General features: G+C 37.7%; 1 protein-coding gene across 1 annotated transcript; it reads right to left on the bottom strand.

Annotated features, from left to right (window-relative positions):
• Nucleotides 1-4,561: 4,561 nt before the first annotated feature.
• LOC123683407 (protein amalgam-like) lies at nucleotides 4,562-24,180 on the bottom strand. Its single transcript, XM_045622426.1, has 8 exons — nucleotides 23,929-24,180; nucleotides 6,807-6,953; nucleotides 6,448-6,702; nucleotides 6,120-6,392; nucleotides 5,966-6,063; nucleotides 5,789-5,910; nucleotides 5,271-5,728; nucleotides 4,562-5,071 (listed from the first exon to the last, which is right to left on the bottom strand). The coding sequence occupies exons 1-8, from the start codon at nucleotides 23,981-23,983 to the stop codon at nucleotides 4,923-4,925; spliced, it is 1,557 nt and encodes a 518-aa protein (XP_045478382.1). The 5' UTR covers nucleotides 23,984-24,180; the 3' UTR covers nucleotides 4,562-4,922.
• Between the last annotated feature and the right edge of the window lie 331 nt (nucleotides 24,181-24,511).

A 24,511-nucleotide genomic window follows, 5' to 3' on the forward strand; every position in this document is an offset into this window, starting at 1 on the left:
GCGTTAGATATTTACTCTATCGAGACGTATTGTTGCCAAAGCTGCATGTTCGCTCCTTTGAGGTTCTTTTGAAAACATTCTGGGCACACTTATAAAAAGCTTGCTACAATAGAGAACCTTCAAAGATGTTCAATACCTTTCTCACTATGTTTTTCAGTGCAGATACAAATGTATCTGCAGAGACAAATGTGTCTGCACTGAAAAACATAGTGAGAAAGGTATTGATATTGATTCTGTGCGGAAATCGCTCGTTATTTTTTTCAATTTTGGAAGATACCTTCGTAGTTCAATAATGAATTACGAAATTTTTGGAATTTTACACTTTGTTGAAAATACAGAAAGCGATAAATGACAATTCTTCGAAACTTTAATACTGCGAGATTTAAGAGATATTTGAATCAAGAATATGCAACACCTCTTCACTAGATTCCTTACAAGACATTGTAGTTCTACAATTTACAAGGTTTAATGAAATTTCAATGCCTAATAAAACCCTTTTAGTATGCTTGAGCACCACACGTCTCGTTAAAGCTATAAAAAACCACCCGTAATCAATCCAACCCATTCGATCAATCCGGACCTGTGTCATTCCAATCTCCCTGAAACGCACCGAACTTCGACTCTCTCGATCCAACTAGATTCCGCCATCGGCCGAAAATACGACATATCCATCGCAACCGTGTCTCGCCAGTATTTCAATTGAATTAAACTACCGACTGGTGGTGGTGGGAGGTAGGAGCGTCGTAAATCGAGGTGGGGGGTGGAGGGGTCCGACCTGCGACGTTTTTATTGCTTTCTGATAGTTTCTTTGAGCCGGCAGCAGCACCTTTCGCATTTCTCTCACATAAATTACGTTGATGTAATGCCGGGCGGTCGCGTGCTCAGCCGGATATGAGAGGTGGGGTGGTCGGGAAGGGGATCGGATGTCAGGGGGTGGTAATGGATATCTGGATAATTGTCGAACGGTACACATGTCGCGCCATTTGTTTATTGCTTTAGTCGAAGTAGGGGGATATTGGTCATCTGACTTAATGAGAATGGGGTGATGTATAGGGAGAAATTTGGGGAAAATGCGTGAAGAATTTTGAGCTGAAAATGGTTTTAACTCCGTATCGCACTAGGCCTTTTTCGTGTCTAGAAGGGTAGCCAATTGAAAAGTCCCCGGCCTTCCATAGTAAAACACATTTTTTTGGCTAAATTCGATTTTATTATTTTACATAGTTGCCTTCGAGGGCGATACAGCGATCTTCCAACTTTTGGACATCATTTTTGTAGTACGATTTGTCTTTCGCTTCGAAATAGGCCTCATTCTCGGCAATCACGTCTTCATTGACGCTGAATTTCTTTCCAGCGAGCATTCTTTTGAGGTCTGAGAACAGGAAAAGGTCGCTGGGGGCCAAATCTGGAGAATACGGTGGATGCAGAAGCAATTCGAAGCCCAATTCATGCAATTTTGCCCTTGTTTTCATTGATTTGTGACACGGCGCATTGTCTTGATAAAACAGCACCTTTTTTTCTTCAAATGGGGCCGGTTTTCAACGATTTCATCCTTTAAACGATCCAAAATGCTGTATAATAATCGTTGTTGATGGTCTGGCCCTTTTGGAGGTTATCAATGAATATTATACCTTGCCCATCCCAGAATACTAATGTCATAACCTTACCAACTGACTGTTGTGTTTTCCTCGCTGTGGATTAGGTTCATCGTGTGCAATCCACTCAGCTGACTGTCGATTGGACTCCGGAGTGAAATGATGGAGCCATGTTTCATCCATTGTCACATATCGACGCAAAAATTCAGGTTGATTGCACTTAAACAGCTTCAAAAACTGCTCAGAATCATTAACACGTTGTTACTTTTGATTGATTGTGAGCTCGCGCGGTAATCATTTTGCACACAGCTTTCTCATGTACAAATATTCGTGTATGATATGATGTACACGTTCAGACGATATCTTCACAATGTTTGCTTTCTCGATCAACTTCACTTTACAGTCATTCAGAATTATTTTGTTGACGTTTTTGATTTTTTCATCGCTGACGGCCTCTTTTGGGCGTCCACTGCGTTCGCCGTCTTCGGTGCTCATTTCACCACGTTTAAACTTAGCATACCAATCAATGATGGTTGATTTTCCTTGTGCAGACCCCGGAAACTTTTCATCAAGCCAAGATTTGCTTCAACTGTATTTTTGTCCTTCAAAAATCAATATTTTATCAGCACACGAAATTCTTTTTTCAAATAAGAAAAGTAGCTACACTCACAACGCAATATCTCACAAACTAATGGTCGGACTGCTGTCAAATTTTGAAACGTATCGTTTGAAAGTTGGTACTAACTAAAAATCATATGGATTTAATACTAGCATCGCCATCTGTGCATTAGACCGGGGACTTTTCAGTTGGCCTAATATATTTCGGGAATGAATGAGATATAATTAAATCGGTTTAATTGTTTCTCAAAATATTCTCCTTGAACATTAATACACTTTTCCATAAGTTTAAACCAATTTCAAGAACAATTTTTCGACTCTGATTCAGGTAGCTCCAAAACTTGAATTTTGAAGGCATCAACTGCCTTTTTTGGTGTTGAAAAACGTTGAAATCTATAGAAACATATTGTACGAAGAAGGTTTAATTCTATTTTCTTTGTAGATATGAATTTTTCGAATCTGCAAATGAAAATATCAGTGCTAATATGTTGAAAAACGAAAGTTACGTCGCATTTGACAGTGACCAGTGTTTGTCAGTTTCCGAATTACAAAAAGGCAACCTATTTCAAATCCTGATAATGCGTGCTGAAAATGCCCATTCCATTCTTCTGGAATTGAACTTAATGATTAAATATCATCTGTTCGAATACAGAATTATCCCAGCAAACATATTGTCCAAATGTTCCAATCTACCCAAGAAACGAGAGGTGTTTCCGAGACGCCATCAAATAACATCCCCCTTAGGTTAAGCACGTCTGACCCAACACCCCATCAACCTCGAAGACCATATGTCGAGTCCGCGTTTTGCATAATCCGGCACTTGGACCGAACGTACGCCCGCTCCACTCGATACTTGTCGAAATCCGATCGTCGTTCTCATTTCCAGCACCCTCTGTTTGCCTTCCGCCTCGCCCTCCCTCTCGTGAATCACCTAATTGAACCGCTTACAAACAATTTGCTACCCTCCTGGCCGTTTCATTACGTCCTGCGACATCGCCGACAGGTAACGGCAACATTGCTTTCGTTTCTAGACAGTTCTCCTCTCTTCTTTTCTGTTTGTCGCGCGCGCCTCGGGATATTTTGTCGGAAATCCAATCGGCCCGGATTTTTCAGAAAACGGAACCGGAGACGGATTACCCGGAGCGCCAGAGCTTATTGTTTCTGCTCCGACTTTTTTCTCTATAGCAGGATGAGGGATTTCGCCTGCAGCTGGCAATTCTAACGGATTATTGCCCTCGATTTTTCCAGTGCCGATATCGGCGAGGTCAAACGGTCTGAACTGATTGAAATAAACAACTCCGAAAGCTGAAAGGATGAATTTAATCTTCAGTTCTGATAAGAACTGTTCAACATAGTTGAAACCAGTTCTGATGTGAACTGTTTGGAACAGTTGTTGTTTTCAGTTCTGATAAGAACAGTTCTGATGTGAACTGTTCGAAACAGTTGTTGGTTTTAGTTCTGATAAGAACAGTTCTAATCTGAACTGTTTAGAACAGTTATTGTTTTCAGTTCTTATAAGAACAGTTCAATGTAGTTTAAAACAGTTCTGATGCGAACTGTTTGGAACAGTTGTTGTTTTCAGTAATTACAGTTCAACTTACATAGTTCAGAACAGTTCACATCAGAATTGTTTCTACAGTGTACTTATTGGAATTGAAAACAACAACTGTTCCAAACAGCTCAGACTGTTTTCAGCTATGTAAGTTGAACTTTACTCATCAAAAACTATAATATTCTACTATGTTCTCTTTTCACTGATCAGTGAGTAGTACATTGTTGAAAATAGATTATCCAAATTTTCAACTACTTCTTCTTGATGCTTCTGATTCATCTGACTGAATCTTTAATCTATTGGGTTTTGCAGATGATATTTCAATTTAATCACTAATAAAAGGTTTCCCAATAGAAATTATACAATTTAAAATGGTTATAATAGCAACATTGTGTTTTTTTTTTGCTATTTCTTATATCATTTGTGTGCAGTAAGTTATGCTATTTAAATCAGTGCTCATTTGTGAAAAAAGTAACAAGAATCCATCGACACCACCATTCAGTTAATCGACTGACTATTTGTCGTAATGTAGGCAAAGTGCTACCAAGTAGAGCTTGGTACTAGTACTCTTGTATCATATAATGCAAATTCACTTTCAAATTGGTTTACAATACAACCAATAGTAAGTCGATTAATAGAATAATGTTTCTCCATGAATTATTGATTCAATCTAACAATTTCTAAACATTTTTGAAGCGAGTATCTCTCTATTATTGAATAGGATAACCCACTGCACAAAAATAACTATGTCCAAATTGAAACACTCTTCCGAAAGGGTTTGGGAACAAAAACAAGTGAGGAGGTGTTTAAGCTTTATTTACATTTCATCAACTGAACATTTCGTATCCAATAGACAATTTGATAGAGTTCATCTCATTGCACTCTTATATAAAAATATCTCAGTCTTTATGTACAAAAGTTCAAAAACCATTGAAGCGTAAAAAACAGAACAACAGAAGAACTGAACACAACAACATGCAGTTTGGTAACTTAGTGTCGGCGAATGATGAATATCTTCGAAAATAACTCTGAGACGCTATACACTTAATGTCAGTCTGTATCACAACCAATTCCACTACTTCCAATCACATCTTCTGGTAACCTCGGGGCGCTTGAACAATCTTCTTCTAAACACTCATGTACTGTTGTGGGCGAGTCTCTCAGATGAAGATCGCAACGTATGCTAAAGTTGTCAGAACGACGGTTGATAACGTAGGAATGGGAGATGCCTGGTTGAAGGGAAACAGCCCTTTGGTGCCTATGCCGTAGACCGCGGGCTGGGCTGAAGGCTCTACCATGTTTTCGTGATCTGAAAAAGAAGGTTCATCTATCGTTAACTCTCGATCGAAAATCATTAGAAATCAGATAAAATTCTTCAAGCAACAGTTTTGAAACAAGATGGAAGATTATGAAAGAATATTTCTCTATTAACTTAGGAGGATCAACTAGAGTTGTCTTCTATCTGAGATTCGATGAATACCTGCTGAAGAAGAAGAAATTTCACCTACCGTTAGATTTCGTTGTAAAGTGAAAGATCGGCGACATCTTATTCCAACCATGCGCGTTCTTAGCCTGAACCCTAACCTCATAAGTAGTACCAGGCTGCAGCTGCTTCATCAAGTACCACATCTTCTGCCTGGTAACTCCTGGATACGGTGGGTTATCTATCCCAGGATTGGCAGGCAGTATGACGCTATTCCATTGGTTAGAAAAGTCCATCTTCACGCTGCTGTTCAAAAAGGTTCTGAAGGTCTCCCTGTGCTCAGCACCAGGTCTGTGATGCCTCGGTTTCACCCTGTAGAAGACCCGGTATTCTGTTATCAAGGCGTGGCTGTTGACCGACCACGTGACGTTGTAGATGTCCTTTTCAGAACCGATAGAGCTTGAGTCGAATACGGCCAAACCGGCAACGCCGGTAAGGATGATCTGGCTGCGTCCTTTTCCATGGATATTGCTGGCTGAACAACTGAAGAAGATATGGAGGGATTAGTTGAGATAATTACGATAGTGGAAGGTTTAGATTTACCTGTAATTCCCGAAATCTGACCTAGTAACGTTTCTTATGACTAGAGTATATCTGTTTCCTCTGGAATGAGTGGCGTGTTGCTCAGTGGTGCCAAGTTGGGCAGTGTCTTTGTACCAGATTACCTGAAAACGAAACTTGTTAATCTAAATGCTCAACAATTACAAGAAGAGTTTTTACCTGAGGAGCAGGCTCAGCGTGTACTATACAGACAAGTTGCGCTTCCAAACCAAGCCCAGTATGGATGGTACCACGCTCTGGATCAACTTCTGGGCCATCTAGAAAGTACCAACGTAACTACATGAAAACTAACTGGAATTCCAATGTAACTTACACATGACGGTAAGTGTGATGTATTTGCTGTCAGGTTGACCAACCCCGTTATCAGCAGTACACTGATAAGTACCGGCTGAGTGTCTATCAGCGTGTTGTATGACCATAGACAGACCGAGCACAGATTTTTCACCGCTGGGCAGCGCGTCGTTCTCTCTGGTCCAGGACACTGTGGGTACAGGGTTGCCGGACGCTCTACACTCCATCTTGACGGTGGCGCCTTGCAGTACTTTCACAGGGCCGGAATGGGACACAAAGTGGATCCTGGGTGGTACTGTGGGAAGAAATACTGATAGATTCAAGGGTACGACAAAGAGTTGAAAACTCACCGAGTATTTCCAAGGTGTGGGTGATTTCTTTGGGTTCCAAGGTGCCAATTTGACAAACGTAATCGCCAGCATCGTGAGGCTTCACGTCTCTGAGTTCTAGACTGTACCCACTGCCGCTTAGCTCTGGTACCGTCCCTGGCAGAGAAGGAGGACGTGATGGTGAGGGTAAGAGTCGTAGTCTGGGATCTGGAGATACCTTTACCGGACCTGCTGTTAATACTGCGATGCCTCTCTTCCATGCCAGCACGTAGCTACCTGTATTATAGGTTAGATTTCTAAAGACTTATACGTGATAGGTATATGCTGAGTACTTGGATTTGAGATATCTTTGAAAAGAGTTAAGAGTAGGTTTTTCTTACCTGGTTGGGATATTCTGCAAGGTAGGACAACTGTACTTCCTGTGGCTATCCTGTAGGTTTGTCCAGGAGTCACGAAATTGGGTGCTTGTCCTTGCTGGTTGGAGGAGGGATCTGTCAGACTGTTTAGATTTGCGTAGACATTTGAACCTGCGGATTATTATTTTATTTGTTAGGCTTCATGTGGTTTGAAGTGGTTTTTTGAACAGTAATTTTTTAATTCTGCCCTGGGGATGTTTAAATAATAAGGTTCGATTCGATTCGATAAAGATTATTTATTTTTCTCTTGATTTTCTATTTCATTTTCGATAATCATAACGAATTGAGCTCGCTACCACCCATATTAGCTTAGCACTGACATTCATAATTCATATACATTCATTTATTATATCGCATTTATAATACCTATATCGTTGTTTATTTCATTTCGTACAAGAATTGCCATTTAACCTTTTCTAATAAATAATATTCATCTGTGAAAGTTCTAACACATACTAGTAGTCTGTGGTTTTAAGTTTGAACCTCAAATTTCGAGTGTTGCAAATTCAAACACAGCAGTTCGAATAATCTATGTTCTAACCTAAAATATTCATTTTCATTTCCAGTATACAGTTTACACTGTTATTGGTATATGATATTTGATATTATGTTTGCATAAAATGAAAATCATCTAAGACTTGAAGAAACCCAACAGAATATTGAAGTTCCATACATATTTTCGAGAAATTTAAAAACAATTTCCAAAATAATTGTGTAGATACAAAATAAATAAGTGTGCATTCTGATAGAAAGGAATTCCTTTATGAAATGAAGCATTCGATTTGTTCCAACTATCTCATAAAAATATTGATCTGCATCAATATTTTTGAAACCATCAGTGTGAAAATATGGAAATGAAGTTTTATGGCTCTGTAATCAATGAAAAATGTTAGACTCCACTTGTAATCAAATTTGTTCTATAATATGTACCTACATTATAGCCAACTCTACTACTTGATTCATCTTGATTTTGCCATTGAAAATAAATGAGAAGTATTCAATATAAATATCCACAGTTGAATATCCTGTTTCTTTCAACTCACCTATTTGTTTTCATATTAAAACAATTATGGCACTCTTGGAAGTATGTCAATCATATGCTCTAGGATGAATTTATGGAATAGCAAAAGAATAAAAGTATTCAATCTCAATTTTGCACACAACTTTCTCTTCTCATGTACAAATATTCGTAATGTTATCTTATTCACATCCTTATACCTGCTGAGTTAAAACATCCAATCTAATTCACTCCCCACGTCGAATACTGAAAGCAAAATCCAGAAATTCGTAAACATGCCGTCCAATTAGCCAAAGATAACGCCTCGCGATATCCCTCGAAACAGTTCAATTGACCCCATAGCCATAGAAGATGGTCCCGTCCCCCCTTGAACCCCACGAGCGCGCATAAACTTACCCGCTCATGCATATTAACCAGTTGTCCGTAAATCTCGGCCCGTCCGCTTATCTGGAATTAATTAAAAGTAGACTGGGATCGCATCACGGAACGGTTTTTGCCGCAGCCCCCTCTATGGACACAATCCGGAAACGCTTTTTCTTTGACCGGTTCAATTTTCTACACACTGTGTCCGTAAAGTATGGAACAAATTCATTTTTAACTATACAGACCATTTTAAGAAATAATCCTGAAACACGTCGTTTTTTTATTTTAATTTACCGTATTTTAAAATAATAATCTAATATACATGGTGAATTACTTTCGAGTAATGAGGTCACCGTCATTTTTTTTAAATGGAACACCCCCATTTTGTCTCAATTTTCTGATTACTCTAGCTGAGCTGATTCCAAAAATGTATCACATGTTGATTCCAATTGGTACAGGGTGGACAAAACTACAATAGTTTTGTGTGTGCTCATAAAGTAACGCGTAACGTTCTTTATTTGTTGACTTAACAATATTATCAAAAATACTTATTGTCTAGCGGCAATTGGTTTGAATGTAACACCCTGTAGTTTGTTACATTTTTAGATTAATAAAAATGAGCTGTTTCCAAACATGTTTGGTACTTGTGGTCCAGTAGACAGATTATGAAAGAAATTATTTTTTATTTTTATAAATTTTTATGAATCTAAAAATGTAACAAACTGTAGGGTGTTACATTCAAACCAATTCAAATCAAATTAAATTTCACATAAATTGCCTAGCTGCCTAATGATTGGATCTTTGTTTTAGTTGCTCTAGTTCCGGAGATCCCATTCTAAGACTGCATTTGAACCGCCCTGCACCATGTCACAAATCTTCTAAAAGTCCAAGGATATTATGAGTTGATTCCGTTGTTCGTACAATCTCAGATTCGAAACAATATGCTGGCTGAATAAGATATTGGAGGGTTAAAAGTTGATCATTGTTGCCAGATGTTTATATGTGTGTTCTAGAATGTTTTCAAAGGAACCCCAAAGGAACGAACACACAGCTTTGGCAACAATACGTCTCGATGGAATAGATATTTAATGCGAGGAACAGATATAAAATTCCATTAGTTGAATGAAGATAGAATGATGCGGTCATTTGAACTTAGAACAACTTCCATGACAACATATTTGGGAAGGGGTACGAGTAGGCGAATGAGTGTCGAGATTATCTTATCTGAAATTCAACTTGTATTTTGAAGGAAAGCAGAATCATGTATTGCCACATTTTATTTTGCGAAGTTTTCACGATGACGTCATGATCGTAATTCGACTATGTTTATCGCTGTTGTGTTTGTGGATACGATGAACCAGCGATTTAAAATTTTGAATATCAATTAGCCAAGGGTAGGTATACACACTAGGTAGGTAGATCCGTGAAGTATGGAACAAATTCATTTTTAGCTAAATAATAACATAACATTTTAAGAAATAATCCTGAAACACGTCAATTTTTGATTTTAATTTACCGTATTTTAAAATAATAATCTAATATACATGGTGAATTACTTTCGAGTAATGACGTCACCGTCATTTTTTTTAAATGGAACACCCCCATTTTGTCTCAATTTTCGGATTAATTAATTAATGTATCACATGTTGATTGCAATTGGTACAGGGTGGACAAAAATACAATAGTTTTGTAACGCGTAACATTCTTCATCAGTTAAATTAACAATATTATCAAAAATACTTATTGCCTAGTGGAAATTGGTTTGAATGTAGTTAGTTACATTTTTAGAATAAAAAAATGTTTAAAATAAGAAATAATTTCTTTTATATTCTGTCTGCTAGACCACAAGTACCAAACATGTTTGGAAACAGCTCATTTTCATTAATCTAAAAATGTAACAAACTACAGGGTGTTACATTCAAACCAATTGCCGCTAGACAATAAGTATTTTTGATAATATTGTTAATTTAACTAATAAAGAATGTTACGCGTTACTTTATGAGTACACACAAAACTATTGTATTTTTGTCCACCCTGTACCAATTGGAATCAACATGTGATACATTTTTGGAATCAGCTCAGCTGGAGTAATCGGAAAATTGAGACAAAATGGGGGTATTCCATTAAAAAAAATGACGGTGACGTCATTACTCGAAAGTAATTCACCCTGTATATTAGATTATTATTTTAAAATACGGTAAATTAAAATAAAAAATCGACGTATTTCAGGATTATTACTTAAAATGATCTGTTTAGCTATAAATGAATTTGTTCCATACTTTACGAACACACTGTATACGTAATGCATGCGGGAAAGAAGCGTCTGTGCTTATGAATTCCCTGTTTATCGCCGGGCTCAAACATTCATCATGCCATGCCGCGTTTTTAGAGGAATCCTCGTTTTTGCCCCCTTCGGGGGGGCGCAAACTAATTCCCGGAACGCGCCATTCTGCAGGCCTTAATTAAGTGTGAATTTGCGCGGCTTTCTGGGACCCAAAAACTCGTTTTGTAACGAACACTCGAACGTTAATGGTTGTTCGGGTCATAATCCGGAAAATCACGACCGGGTTGTGATGTTTTGGATGCTGCGGGTTTCCGTTTCACTTCACAGTTGACGTCGAAAATTCTGGGACGTGGTCTCGCGATTTAAGTTTGCGGAGTGTAAATTCAAATGTGAAATTCTTCAATAACTTTTTATTTGAAAAACTTGACAATTCAGAACTATCAAAAAAACTAAACTCCTTTGATTTCCTGTTCACTCGTCTGTCAAATTGAAAAATGAATTTGGCCTTAACATTTCTCCCCCCCGTGAAGAACTTAAATCTTCACTAAGTGGTCGGAAGGATGCACAGCTTCGTAACAGGTCTTTTATAAATGCCTTTCTTCGTTTGAATTTTTGCCACCCTCACAATACCATAATTTCCTTGGTTTTCCCAAAAACGATGGTCCGCTAAACCAATCTCCATCTTGTTTAAGATTGATATTTTTCAATTCTTTGGTAGCCTGATCTGCTACATTTTCTTCAGAAGGAACCCAGTGCCACTGGAAAACATATGCATTAAAATGAATTTGGCCTTAACACGGAGGTTTGGATTTTATGTGCTTGCTTCAAGCTACGTTGTAGAATCTACTGCCGGAGTTTTTGGCGGAAAGGTAGAAGGAAAACCAACGTTGAACAATTTGGCCTTAAGCACTACAGTCAAATCCAAATTTATTTCGACAAATTATTTTCTATATACCTACACCAAACTACTAAACTAAAATTCGATGGATAACTGAATTTTACATTTCATGAATCACAATTAATTTTTTATTGAGATTGTTGAGAAATCCATAAACCAATACAATTTTCAATTATGAATAATTAATTTTCAATATTTGAAATGTCCAATTCAGTTATAGAAACATCGAATTTTGGTGTTTTCCAGAAGTCACAGATCACTCCACACAGTTATAAATTGCGGTTTTCCTCATTTCAAGTTTTTCCTCGATTACTCTTAAAGTATTCATTTTAGGTAGGTAGGTATAGGGTTTGCTTGAGTAACTTCCACCATTTTTGTACCTAGAATCGACTGAAATAATAAACAATATAGGTTCTAATTTGAAAATCTTGAGTTTTGATGAATTTGAGTTTTTTAAGTAGTCTGTTTTCGGTATAACCGGAAGTTGTAGAGATCTGAAAATATTTAGGGGAGAAAGATCATTGTCTCAAATCCCAATATGCAAATTTTCAGCTCAAAATTATGATTAGTTTTCCATAAACGTCTAATAGGCCATCCCAGTAAATCACTCTGTATCTATATGCTAACGTTGTCGCATCCCAATACCAGATACGATAGTTCGTACAATCTCAGATTCAAAATAATATGCAGGCTGAATATCATACTCGAGCGCTAAAAGTTAATCATTGTTGCCAGATGTTTATATATGTGCTCTAGAATGTTTTCTGAAGAACCTCAAAGGAGCGAACATACAGTTTTGGCAACAATACGTCTCGATAGAGTAGATACTTAATGCTAGGAACAGAGATAAAATCCCATTAGTTGAAAGAAGATAGAATGATGCGGTCATTTGAACTTAGAACAATTTCCATGCCAACATCTTCGAGAAGGGGTACAGGTAGGCGTGTTCGAAATGACTGTCGAGATTATCTGAATTTCGACTTGCATTTTGTAGGAAAGGAGAATGATGTATTATCACATTAGATTTCGCGAAGTTTTCAGGGTGACGTCATGATCGTAACTGGGCCATGTTTATCACTGTTGTGTTCGTGGATACGATGAACCAGCGATTTAAAATTTTGAATATCAATTAGCCAACGGAGTACACAGTGGGTTTTTCAGTGCAGATTTATTTTGATTCTGTGCATTAATCGCTTGATAGATTCATTCAATTTCTGGAAGAAAGCTTCATATGGCAGTTTGGACTCACTGTTTTTTTGCACAAAAAAATTAATAGTTTTTATTTTATATAACTTTGAAAATTGAAAGGTTTTTCAATCGTATATTTTCCAACATTTGTTCAGTAACATGGAATAACCATTTTTTTTTAAACAATGCTTTAAGCGAATTGTCAGTTATCGTTTTCTCATTTTGTAATTTTTCCATTTATTGATAATCTGAATTTTCAAATCGTAATACACGAGAACGAACAATTTTTTTTTGAAAAATTCAAAATATACTGTACAATATACAATACAAATATGTCTGTACAATTTCAACAATTTTGTAATTCGAGATACGTTCAAAAACCTTTCAATTTTCAAAGTGATATAAAAAAATAGTAGGTATGTTCTAAACTGCCATACGAAGTTATCTCCGAAAAATTTAAGAAATCAAAAAGCGATTTTCGCACATAATCAAAGAATCTGCACATAATAATCCCATTGACTCATTGAAGGTTTTATATTTTTAATAATTCTATTATCTTTCAGTGTATTTGTGTTTTTAAGTGAAAAATTCATAATTTGAATTTTCTTTTCAATATTCTCCGAAATTAGGTACCTAGTTTTCGATTGTGAAGTATAATTTTCATTTTTATTCAACTTTTTATGGAAACACTCATCAATTTTGCAAGAGAACACAAAAGCCTTCTAGTCGTTACATCCCCAACTATCAAAATTCCCTCATTCAATTTACACCCCTACCGTGCAGCTCCCGCTGTCACAAAATCCAACCACCCCCTCTCCTATCTCCTTCGCCCCCTCCAACCCAGGTCGTAAACCTCCCAAACGACGTCGAAGAATAAACAGCTCCTTCCTGTAATTATTCCACCGTGTGTCAAATCCACCCCCTCCACCCACTGCGGTCATAGAAGGGCGAACACGAACCGTGCTCTGTGCTCCCGGGCGGCAATTATTATTTCGAAAGGGGACACCGGCCCGTTCTTATCTGGGCCCGTATATCACGTGACGGAACGGGTCACGTCGGTCGTTAAAGTTGTAAACAAAACACTGCGCCAACGGACGTCGGGGTCCCATACAGATTAGACGTAGTGTAAAAGGACTGGCCGCGGCCATTACGCCACACGGTTGCACGAAAAAGAAGAAGAGAAGAGAGAATCTGTGTTGCGGAAGGATTTTTCAGGTCGCGTCGTTTTGTATGTTGCGGAGTTGTTCCGTATTGGACGACGTCCCCGGAGATGATTTAGGATCGGAGGATGTTGGCGTATTCGCCATTTTGTTGCTGACGTCGATTTCGTACGTTTCGATGATCTTGCAGAGTTTCAGGGTTTCTATGGTTTCGGTCTATCGTGAATGCAAAGAGTCGAATTACTTCAATAGAATTATTGGACGAATAAATTTTATAGCAATGGAAGGTCCGTAAAATACTCGTATCGTTACCTATACAGGGTGGACCACGGTCGGTGTTATCCTGGACTTTTGCGAATAACATCAAGTGAGTTATGACCATTACCGCAAGTTGAATACTATACTTTATCTACGACTATATCAATAAATACTGAGAAACGATCCCGAATAAAAGAAAGATGGAAACTTAGTGTCGCCAATCACAATCGAACTAACAGTAACAAGTGTTTTTTTTTTCGAGGTATATAACTTTAAGTTAGCATTCCTGTACAAGATGGCGACCGATTTAACAGCTGTCAAGTGATTTATTCTCAGTTTGGTTTGGCAATTCATCATGAATAGACTCACGCCTGAACAACGCTTGCAATTTTATTTCGAAAATAATGGTTCTGTGCGGAATACGTATCGCGCACTACGTCCATTTTATTTTGTTTAGCGATGAAGCGCACTTCTGATAGAATGGCTACGTCAATAAACAAAACTGCCGCATTTGGAGTGAAGCTAATCCTCAAGTGTATGTCGAAACACCGTTACATCCAGGAAAACTGACTGTTTGGTGCGCTTTATGGGCTGGTGGAATCATTGGTCCGTACTTCTTCGAAAACGATGATGGCCAGAACGTTACAGTCAATGGTGATCGATATAGAGTCATGATTACTAACTTTTTCATTCCTGAATTGAACAACCATGATGTCCAGGAGCTGTGGTTCCAAGAAGATGGCGCAACATGTCACACAGCTCATACCACAATCGATTCATTGAAAGGCACGTTTGGTGACCGCCTAATTTCACGTTTTGGACCTGTGAATTGGCCTCCAAGATCTTGTGATTTGACACCGCTAGACTACTTTCTGTGGGGCTATGTAAAGTCATTGGTCTATGCGGATAAGCCACAAACCCTTGACCATTTGGAAGACAACATTCGCCCTGTTATTGCCGATAAACGGCCACAATTGTTGGAAAAAGTCATCGAAAATTGGACGTCCAGATTGGACTACATCCGAGCCAGACGTGGCGGTCATATGCCAGAAATCATATTTAAAATGTAATGCCACAAGATTATCTTGCGGATAAATAAAATTCATGTCAATCGAATAATCCATCGTTGTTTCATTGAAATTTAAAGTTCTATAGCTCTAAAAAAACACCCTTTATAAATGTCAAAAGAGAATACACAGTATTGCCATGAAAACTATTTCAAATTGAATCATTTCTATATAAATTTGTAAAATTCAATGTATTTATAGGGGTCAAATGGAATAAATTGTAACATCTGCTGGGTTCATGCCAGTTCTGAATAAAATAAAGTCAAACCTCTATAAAACAATTCAGCAATACCGTATCACGTAAACAACAACATTTCAAATCAAATACAAGACTATGTAGCTCCGAGAAAATACAATAACACAATACTCTATCTCAGTTGACTCGAAAAAGACTTTCAGAAATTTAAAATAACGTCCGCAATTCTCTTTCCTCTGTCGTAACGATAATATCGCCGACAGAAACATGAAAAACATATTCGAAACCCGATCCCGAATATTTCCCCGGCATTTTCCCTGACCCAAATCAACGTTGCACAGCCAGTGCGGAAAAACAGTGGCCGTAATGCGATACGGTTCAATTTTTTCGTGTCCCGGAGTCATGCGACGGCGATCCTTTGATGTTCTGGACGCGGCCGCCTTTGATCTCCGGATTTTCCGCGACTATTAGCCGTCCGGCAAAGGGAAAAATATGTCGGAGATTGGCGCATCCGCGTATCTGACAATTCGACCGGAAGGACATGCCGCTGTCCACCGAGGGGGCTCTAGGCTGCAGCCTAGGACACATTTTTGCTATCCGGTATTGGATCCGGATAAATCGGAGCGGATGTGACGTAACGAGGGTGTATCCGGTGGAAAATACGATGTGCCGACATTTTTCCGACCAGGTCGTCTGGAAGAGGTTGCAGCGGGATGATTACAGGAATCTTCGCTTTGCGCTCTGCAATCTGCTGAATCTTGTTTATTATAGTCGGTACATGGGACTTTGAAGTCGTAGTTTGGGCCGTTATTGAACGTTTTTGCGCATGTTGCCGTATTTGGTTTTATTGTAGAGCTTTTTGGTTTGTTATTTTCTTGGAGAGTGGATTAACTTTGCTCGATTTGAGCGCCGAGTTCATGGATAACTCAGTTTATTTCGTATTGATTATTTTCAATAATCGGAAGTTCGTGGAAAACATTGTAAATTTTATGGTAGTATGCCTTGGCTGGAAAAATCAAATGATAAATATCAATATTCTAGTCTGAATAGTTGTTAAATGGTGTGAAACTCTCAGTTTTTCCTCTCTGATTATTTGTTTTAAAAGTTTTTTTAGGTTATTTTGATGGGTTTGTATTAGAATTTCACAATTTTTGTGTTTTGAACGATGGTTTTTTTTGTATAATTGATGAATTGTCCATCCAATCCATTTGAAACATTTTTTATTGAAGCTCAATTCCAGAAGTTTCAAGTTTCCAGTAGTGTATGTTGGATCTTGACATTTTAAACAACTACTTGACTTGAAAATCAAGCTCGTGAAAAATTACATACATGAGCTTGGCTTGAATTCATTTTACATATTTATTGCTTGACTTGATATCAGGCTACTTGATATTACTTGAGCTTGATATGCACGCGTCGCACGGCATATATTTCTGCAATCTTGTGCGCGTTTAAACTAAATAAGGGGATTCCTCGAGCGCCGAGAGACTGAAGCATTCGCCAGTGTCACTTTATTAGTAGTTTTCCCACATTTTTATGAAATCTATTAGTAGATTTCGGTAGTTTCAGAAATATCTTTCCAAACTTGGACAAAATGGCCAAGGATTTTTCATCAACGCCAGCATTGTCTGCTCATGTTGAATGATAATTTTTCCAGAGCTGCTCTTACAGTAACAAAAACCTGCAATAGGTTAGGCGATAAATCTATCAGATGCTTCGTGTGTCTTAGATCCTCGATGGAAAATTATGAAATCAAACGAAGCCTAAATGTTTCTCAATATTAAGAAACTCAATTTGTTTATTTTTTCATTTTATTATGATTTATAGTGATTTAATTTATGTTTCTATTTAAAAAAAAGTTGATATTTTCGGTTCGCTTATCGAATAAGTTTAATAAATAAGATTGTTTTTTGCGGGGTCCTTCTCATTTAATCATTTTTTTATTGATATGATACTACACAATGAAACTGCTAAAAATCAAGTAGCTTGATCAAATACTTGATGAATAAATACTTGACTTAACTTGAGATTGAAAAAACTACTACTTGACTAGCTTGACTAGTTTTAACATCAAACCAAGCCATGAATCCCTACTTGAGTTCTCTCCAAAGTCAAATTGATACAATAACGTTCAAAAACAGAAACGCATACCTTAAGATAGGCATAATTGATAAATACTTAACAGAATCAAGAGACTTGCATCCTAAAAATTTCAATTTTGTTTCAGGACGAGAAGTATCATTTAGTAAAGATGTCATCGAGACAAAGGGGAAGTCAGCTCATAGAATGATGGTTAATTACTGAGATAGAATCCTCAATAAAGGTAAGAAATTAAACAATCCCTTAACTTTCACGTCATCGACCCCAAATCCTACCTATATACAGGAACCTCCATAAATCAGTGGACAGGTATCCCTCAACTCAAGCTCACGACAGCCTACGATAGCTCAACCATAGAATCCGCGTCAAGTCTTACTCTTCAAGGCCGACTCGCGGCGGCACCTCCACAATCGGTTCGGATTTCGCTCCCGGCGAGGTCATCAATCCACCCCCTGACGTCCAGCTGTACAGCCCGGAAATACATCCCCTATCGGGTGCGGCGTAATTCTGACGTTTTGCGGTCTGGGTGCGAGGCGCTACCCCGCACCGTTGTTTGACAGGCAATAAAATATGTCGGACGAGGGGTTGGCAACCACCCCCGACGTCTTCTCGCCCACCCCCTCCTCACCGTCCATTGTTCGGCGGGGGTGCCGAATAACAAGGGATAGCGTCGGTTTTAATGTATCACGCTTAATAAAATCGGATAACTTGATAATGCGACACGGATATACGTCCGTCTATGGTTTGCTCGCTAAGGGTAGTAAAAATTTGCTGATCTGTGGTGTTTGTGTTGTTGTCGGTCTGGTAGCTCTGGGAGTGTTAGGGAGGGGGGTTGTTTGACGCCGTTATCTATCGGTTTTTGGACTTTATTTTCGGGTTGTTTGGAGTTGGGGCGGTTTATTTGCGCTTTATATGCAAATCCGAAACTTCGGGAATGGTTGAATTTTTATTATTATTGTTTTATTCGAAGAGTCGTGGAAAATGATGAGAGAAATAGAGAAATTTTGGAGGGTGTGCAGTTTTTGGTGGCTTGTTTATAAATTCGTTATGTGTAATTTCGAGTTTGTTCTGAGAATATTGAGTCTTCGAGTTTTTTCTTCTATAATCGTTTATTTCGAAATTCAATCATAAAAACACTAAGAAGTGTTCCTTTGAGACGGTAACACTGCAATTGGGGATTCATCAAGCCAAGTAGATCGACATTTCAACCAACCACTTGACTTGGAAATCAAACTCGTGAAAAATTTCATACTTGAGCTTGACTCGACTTGATTTTAGGTATTTATTGCTTGACTTGATATCAAGCTACTCGATATTACTTGAGCTTGATATGCACGCGTGGCACAGCATATATTTCTGCAATCTCGTGCGCGCTTAAACTAAATAAGGGGATTCCCCGAGCGCCGAGAGACTGAAGCATTCGCCAGTGTGACTTTATTAGTAGTTTTCTGACATTTCTATGAAATCTATTGGTAGATTTTGGTGGTTTCAGAAATGTCTTTCCAAACTTGGCCAAAATGGCCAAGGATTTTCTATCAACGCCAGCATCTTCAGCTCCTGTTGAAAGACAATTTTCCAGAGCTGCTCTTACAGTTACAAAAACCCGCGATAGGTTAGGCGACAAATCTATAAGAAGCCTCATGTGTCTTAGGTCCTGGATGGAAAATTATGAAATCAAAGGAAGCCTGGTGGTTTCTGAGTATTGAAAAACTTTATTTTCTCATTATTTTTCATTTTGTTATGATTTATAGTGATTTGATTTATGTTTCTTTTTCAAAAAAGTTGATATTTCCGGTTCTTTTAGGTGTAGTTAGTTCAATAAATTAAAGTGTTTTTTGCAAGGTTCCTTCTCATTTCATCATTTTTTTTTATTTATGTGAAACTACACAATAAAACCGCTGAAAATCAAGTAGCTTGATATGATTCAAGTATTTGATGAATAAATACTTGACTTGACTTGAGATTGAAAAAACTACCACTTGACTAAACTTCTGTTTCTGTTAGTTTCTGATATTAAATACGAATTATTCTATTCGAATGAATCTATAAAAATTTCAGAGGCAGCCCAATATTAGGTACATATTTTTCCGAACATTTAAAACTAGGTTCCCAACAGAACCGGTTGTTGAACATCAAAAAAAAACCCCAACAAAAGGAAAACAAACTAATTTCAACTTTTCCATCGGAAAGTTAATTTCAATTAAACCGACGTGCAGTTTTTGTTCGCCAATTACGCGTATGCGCCTTTCAAAAAAATATGAATGGATGTATTGGATGTGTCCGACATGTCCGTTTTAATTAATGAGTAACCTGCTTCTTCCATTGACAAACATTACTTAATTAGTTTAAGTTTCATTCATTGCATCGGCAACATCTGTCTATTTGAATTAACAAGTTTCTTTCATAGACGGGGGTGATGAACTCGGAAATTTTAATATCTTTAATTACTTTTTCGTATAACTTCAATTAGTGTAGTGGAGTGTCTGCGGAATATTCACGCTAATATTAATTTTATGAAAACATAGAGTGGTCCTTGAATATTTCAAAAGAAGGCTTGTGTATGTTTCATCAAAAAAATCATATGAAAGGAATTAAACCTAGTCCAAATATGGTATATTCAATTATTTCAAATTGAAATAAGTGGGCTCATACTAACTTTTCAATTTCCACGATGTTGTTTTCAGCTTGCCAACGATAAATTTCGTAAAAATAAAATGATAAATAAACAAAAACGTACTCTCTTTGTGGGGATGAAGAGTATTGCAATTTTCATCTGCATCTTGTTCGAAATGCGATCAAAGGGCACAGAATAAGCACTTTCCAGACGGTCTTATTTGTTCCGTTGCATTTCTTTCTATACTCGGGGCGCAGATAAGCTGAGAAAGTTCTGTGCTCGACGGGAGCGATCACAAAGGAGCTTTCATCTACGACAAAAAGGGAGATGGTCGTAATCTGTTCGGCTGACAGGCTGTCAGTCTTCGGAACAAGGGCCATCACATGTTTCACATCGACATGTAACGTGCTGGACCATTGGATGGAAAATAGAGATGAATGGCTTAGAGGCTCAATCTGTGCTTCTGGATAGAAGAAACACAGACGGCTCAATGAGGGCAAGTTTTTAGCCACTATTTGTTTTTTGGTCTCAAAATTGGGATTAGGTATTAAAACAAACTTGAAATTAGGGATTCACGGTTTGGCTTTTCAATCTTAAGTCAAGTATCTATTTATCAAGTCCTTGAATCATATGAAGCCTTTTGGTTTTTAGCAGTTCAACAGTTTTAGCAGTTTAGCATTGTGTAGTGTCATATCAAAAAAGAAATTATGAAAGAGAAGGAAACTTGGAGAAAACACTTTCATTTATTGAACTCATTGTATAAAAGAACCAAAAATATCAACTTTTTTGAAATAGAAACATAAATTAAATCACTATAAAACATAACAAAATAAAAAATAATATAAAAAGTGAGTTTCTTGATATTAAGAAACCTCCAGGCTTTGTTTGATTTCATAATTTTTCATCCAGGATCTAAGACACATGAGGCATTTTATAGATTTGTCGCCTAACCTATTGCGGATTTTTGTAACTGTAAGAGCAGCTCTGGAAAATTGTCTTTCCACAGGAGTTGAAGATGCTGGCGTTGATGAAAAACCTTGACCATTTTGGCCAAGTTTGGAAAGATATTTCTAAAACTACCAAAATCTACCAATCGATTTCAAAGAAATGTGAGAGAACTACTAATAAAGTCACACTGGCGAATGCTTCAGTCTCTCGGCGTTCGAGGAATCCCCTTATTTAGTCTAAGCGCTTACGAGATTGCAGAAATATATGCCGTGCGACGCGTGCATATCAAGTTCAAGTAATATCAAGTGGATGATATCAAGTCGAGCAATAAATATCTAAAATCAAGTCCATTCAAGCTCAAGTATGTAATTTTTCACGAGCTTGATTTTCAAGTCAAGTAGTTGGTTGAAATGTTAAGCTATGCGGCTTGATGAATCCATACCTGAAATGCTAAAGACAAATATACCTATATAGTCATTATCTTGTATCATAGTATTCCTTATACTATGCTTATATTTACCATTTACCATATTATCTAAACTAGGTATGTAGGTCGGAAAAGACTAAAAAATTTCAAGTTAGGTACAAGCAAACAGACAGAATCTAATTTGAGAACGGATTCGATTGAGATCATCCCCTGTTCGAAATTCGTGAAATACTGACATTGCAACGAAATGACAGAGCCACCGTACCGGAGAACGAGCGCTCTAAAAGTACAATAGACAGAAACAAAACCTGGACCCTACGAGGATTATACGAGCCATAACTAGATAACAAGAGATTACCGGTTTATAGGCCCGAACCTAGAACCGCTCATCACATAAGGGAGTATTTGCCCAACAGAAATACGACACCACCTAGACAGGACCGGATGCACCGTAAATTCACCTGTCCCATCAAAAACACGCTCGGATCCACTCCGATCGGCTCGAACCTGCCTCGATCGCGTCGGATCTGCTCCGATCAATCACAGTCCGATATCCATTTCTTGGGCCTTTTTTCCCACACGGGTGGAAGACAGGGAGAAAAATGACGCGATTCGAGAAATCGACGCAGATGTTGGGAGATTGAAAGGGGATGCGAGAGATTTCAATTTGCGGTTGTTGAACAGGGGGGTGGGGGGGTAACTATTCGATTAGGGATGCGAACCAATTAGGGTTATTGGCGCTCGAACGGATCGGAATTTCTTCTTCTTCTTCTTTTTTGGGGAGATAAGGCCTCGATTATTATCTGTCTGTGACAGTACTTGTCCAATTATTTGTCGACAGGGTCCGCAATGTTTCTCCGGTAATGAGCTGGAAATCGAATACGTCTTCGACTCGATTACGCCCACGGTTCTTTGTTCTCTCCTCTCCTGATATTCTTATGGTCCTTCTATCTCGTCTTAACTCGAAAATGTAGCCTTGATCAGGCGTTCTCTTTTCTCAAGTGTCATTATCATCTCCTAAAGGCAGCGTCTTGTCGCGACAACCAAGTACCTTGTTAGCGATTATTTCTGTAAGTCTTTACAGATTCTTGACGTCCTGGAAGAAGAAGGTTTCTTCGAAGATTACTTTTCCTTCTTAGAATATGTTTCTTCAATCTTTCTTACAACTTTGTCATTGGGTCTTTTTTACTTTTCATAATGTCTTATTCATCTTTCAACGCATTTATATTCATTCCAGTTTTTCTTGGCCTTATTTAATAAACGCTCATGCTACACATCTATTGATACAAGTTTTTCCTGCATTTTTTCTTCTTCTATCATTTAAAATAGTTATGTTGAAATAGTTGTCCAGAACTATTGTGATATGTAGAATGAGGAATTTCCCGGATATTCTTATGTTGAAAAGCTACCAATACCTTTCCAATCAAACGACGTTATCCTTTTAACTAATTAGGGATTTAGCAATCGGTTTTCAATAGCTTTTGACCGAAATTCCTTCTAGACATTGTTATGTCTGCGATAGAATTCAACAGGAAATTTAGGTATCGTTATTGAAACAAGTTTCATATTTTCTATGAAGAAATTAGATATTAACAATTTGGTGATTACATTGTGTAACCCCTCAGTTTAGCACTTATTGCAAAGTTATACAAATTTGTATAGATCATTTATATGAATATAAAAAACCAAAAAAGGGCACAATAGTTTGGTAAAGGCGGAAATAACATCTTCAAACGTTATGCAAATATCTAGAATTTTAGGTATTATTTCTATTTGTTTCCTAATTTCGAAACTATTTCTGTTCATTCACTTATAATTTACAATGTATTCCAAATAGTTGAGTCTCCTGCCTTTTGATTCGACATGTGGCACTCGTAGTTGGTTTTATCAGCTTTTTTGTAGCTGAATCCATATTAAATAGTCTGTACCTTTTGCAGAACCTTCAGTGTCTGAATATGAACTTGTAATAAGTTCGAAATAGCGAGGTTACACAATAAAATTCCCAAAATGTTAATATCACATATTGGCAGTAAAAATATAGAAGTTTTTATTACACTATGTATGATATATTGCCTGTAAGCGTAGATACTCAAGCTATATTCCTTTTCTTTAGTGGAATACTTCCGTGGAACTATTGGAGGATTTTAAAGGCTAAAAATTAACAAATAAAAAAAATCATATACCGGAATTTAATAACCTCTATACCAAAGTTCTAGCTCTCATAGTTTCGTAATTTATAAAAAATTTAGCTCAATTTTCAAAAGAATAATCATAGGTTCAAAGCTCTTCACTAACATTCATTCTTATTTTTTTGTATGAATATTTAATTAAGAATTTTTAGTTCGCATTCAGATATTTTGTGATGAATGTGGAAATTATCAACCAAAGTTTCAGTATACTTAATTACTTTTTAAGTGAGAAAAATTTTAAATTTCCAAGCACTTTTTCCGAGAATATTTCGAAATCTGACAGACAAACAAAACGAAGCATACCACACAAATAAAACGTAAAACCAACCAAACATCTATCAGAAAAATTGCAGCAAAAACCTGAAAAAATATTCACCTTTCGCGACAGCAAACCAACAGAAAAAGAAGAAAGGTATCATCTCGGAAACCATTAGAAAATCTTTAATCAACAAAATTGCACCATTTTTCACTTCACAACTATAACTGACGGACGAACAAAACTCAAGTCGACTGGTGGATCAGAGTCGCGGGAACGGCGAACAGTCTTTGGCTGGCGCGGGGTTCGAACTCACTCTCTCTCGAAGCGATCGCTGTACCGGACTCTTCCGGACTAAGTTGGAAGTCGAGTCCGAGCAGCCGGGGCGCGTAGTCGACTCGTGCAACAGGTGGCTGTGGAAAGAGGGTATGCGCGATCGACAGACGGGACGGGGAGGATAATGTGAGGGTTGATATTGAGTTCGAATTAATGATGTCACGTAGTTCGCGAGATGTCTGCGAAAATCGGCAAAGGGTTCATTTCCCATCGGAAAATTATGTGGAGGGGAGGAGAGGATATTGGGATTCGGGGGGTAAATAGGCGGGAATTTTTAATGAGGGTTGTTTCTCCTTAATTTTGGATGAGTTGGTTTTTTGTGCCGACTCTCAGATTGATCCGTTTGATTTGAGAGTTGGTTCTTCGG

Source organism: Harmonia axyridis, chromosome 6 (assembly GCF_914767665.1).
Source record: "Harmonia axyridis chromosome 6, icHarAxyr1.1, whole genome shotgun sequence".
NCBI classification, from domain to species: domain Eukaryota; kingdom Metazoa; phylum Arthropoda; class Insecta; order Coleoptera; family Coccinellidae; genus Harmonia; species Harmonia axyridis.

Bases quoted from the DNA above. Each gene is read 5' to 3' on its own strand.
- LOC123683407 (XM_045622426.1), bottom strand. From the start codon at position 23,983: ATGGTTTCCGAGATGATACCTTTCTTCTTTTTCTGTTGGTTTGCTGTC. The intron at 5,729-5,788 runs GTAAATCTAAAC...TATCTTCTTCAG, and splicing joins TCAGATTTCGGGAATTACAG to TTGTTCAGCCAGCAATATCC. The intron at 5,072-5,270 runs GTAGGTGAAATT...CTTCTTTTTCAG, and splicing joins CTTTACAACGAAATCTAACG to ATCACGAAAACATGGTAGAG.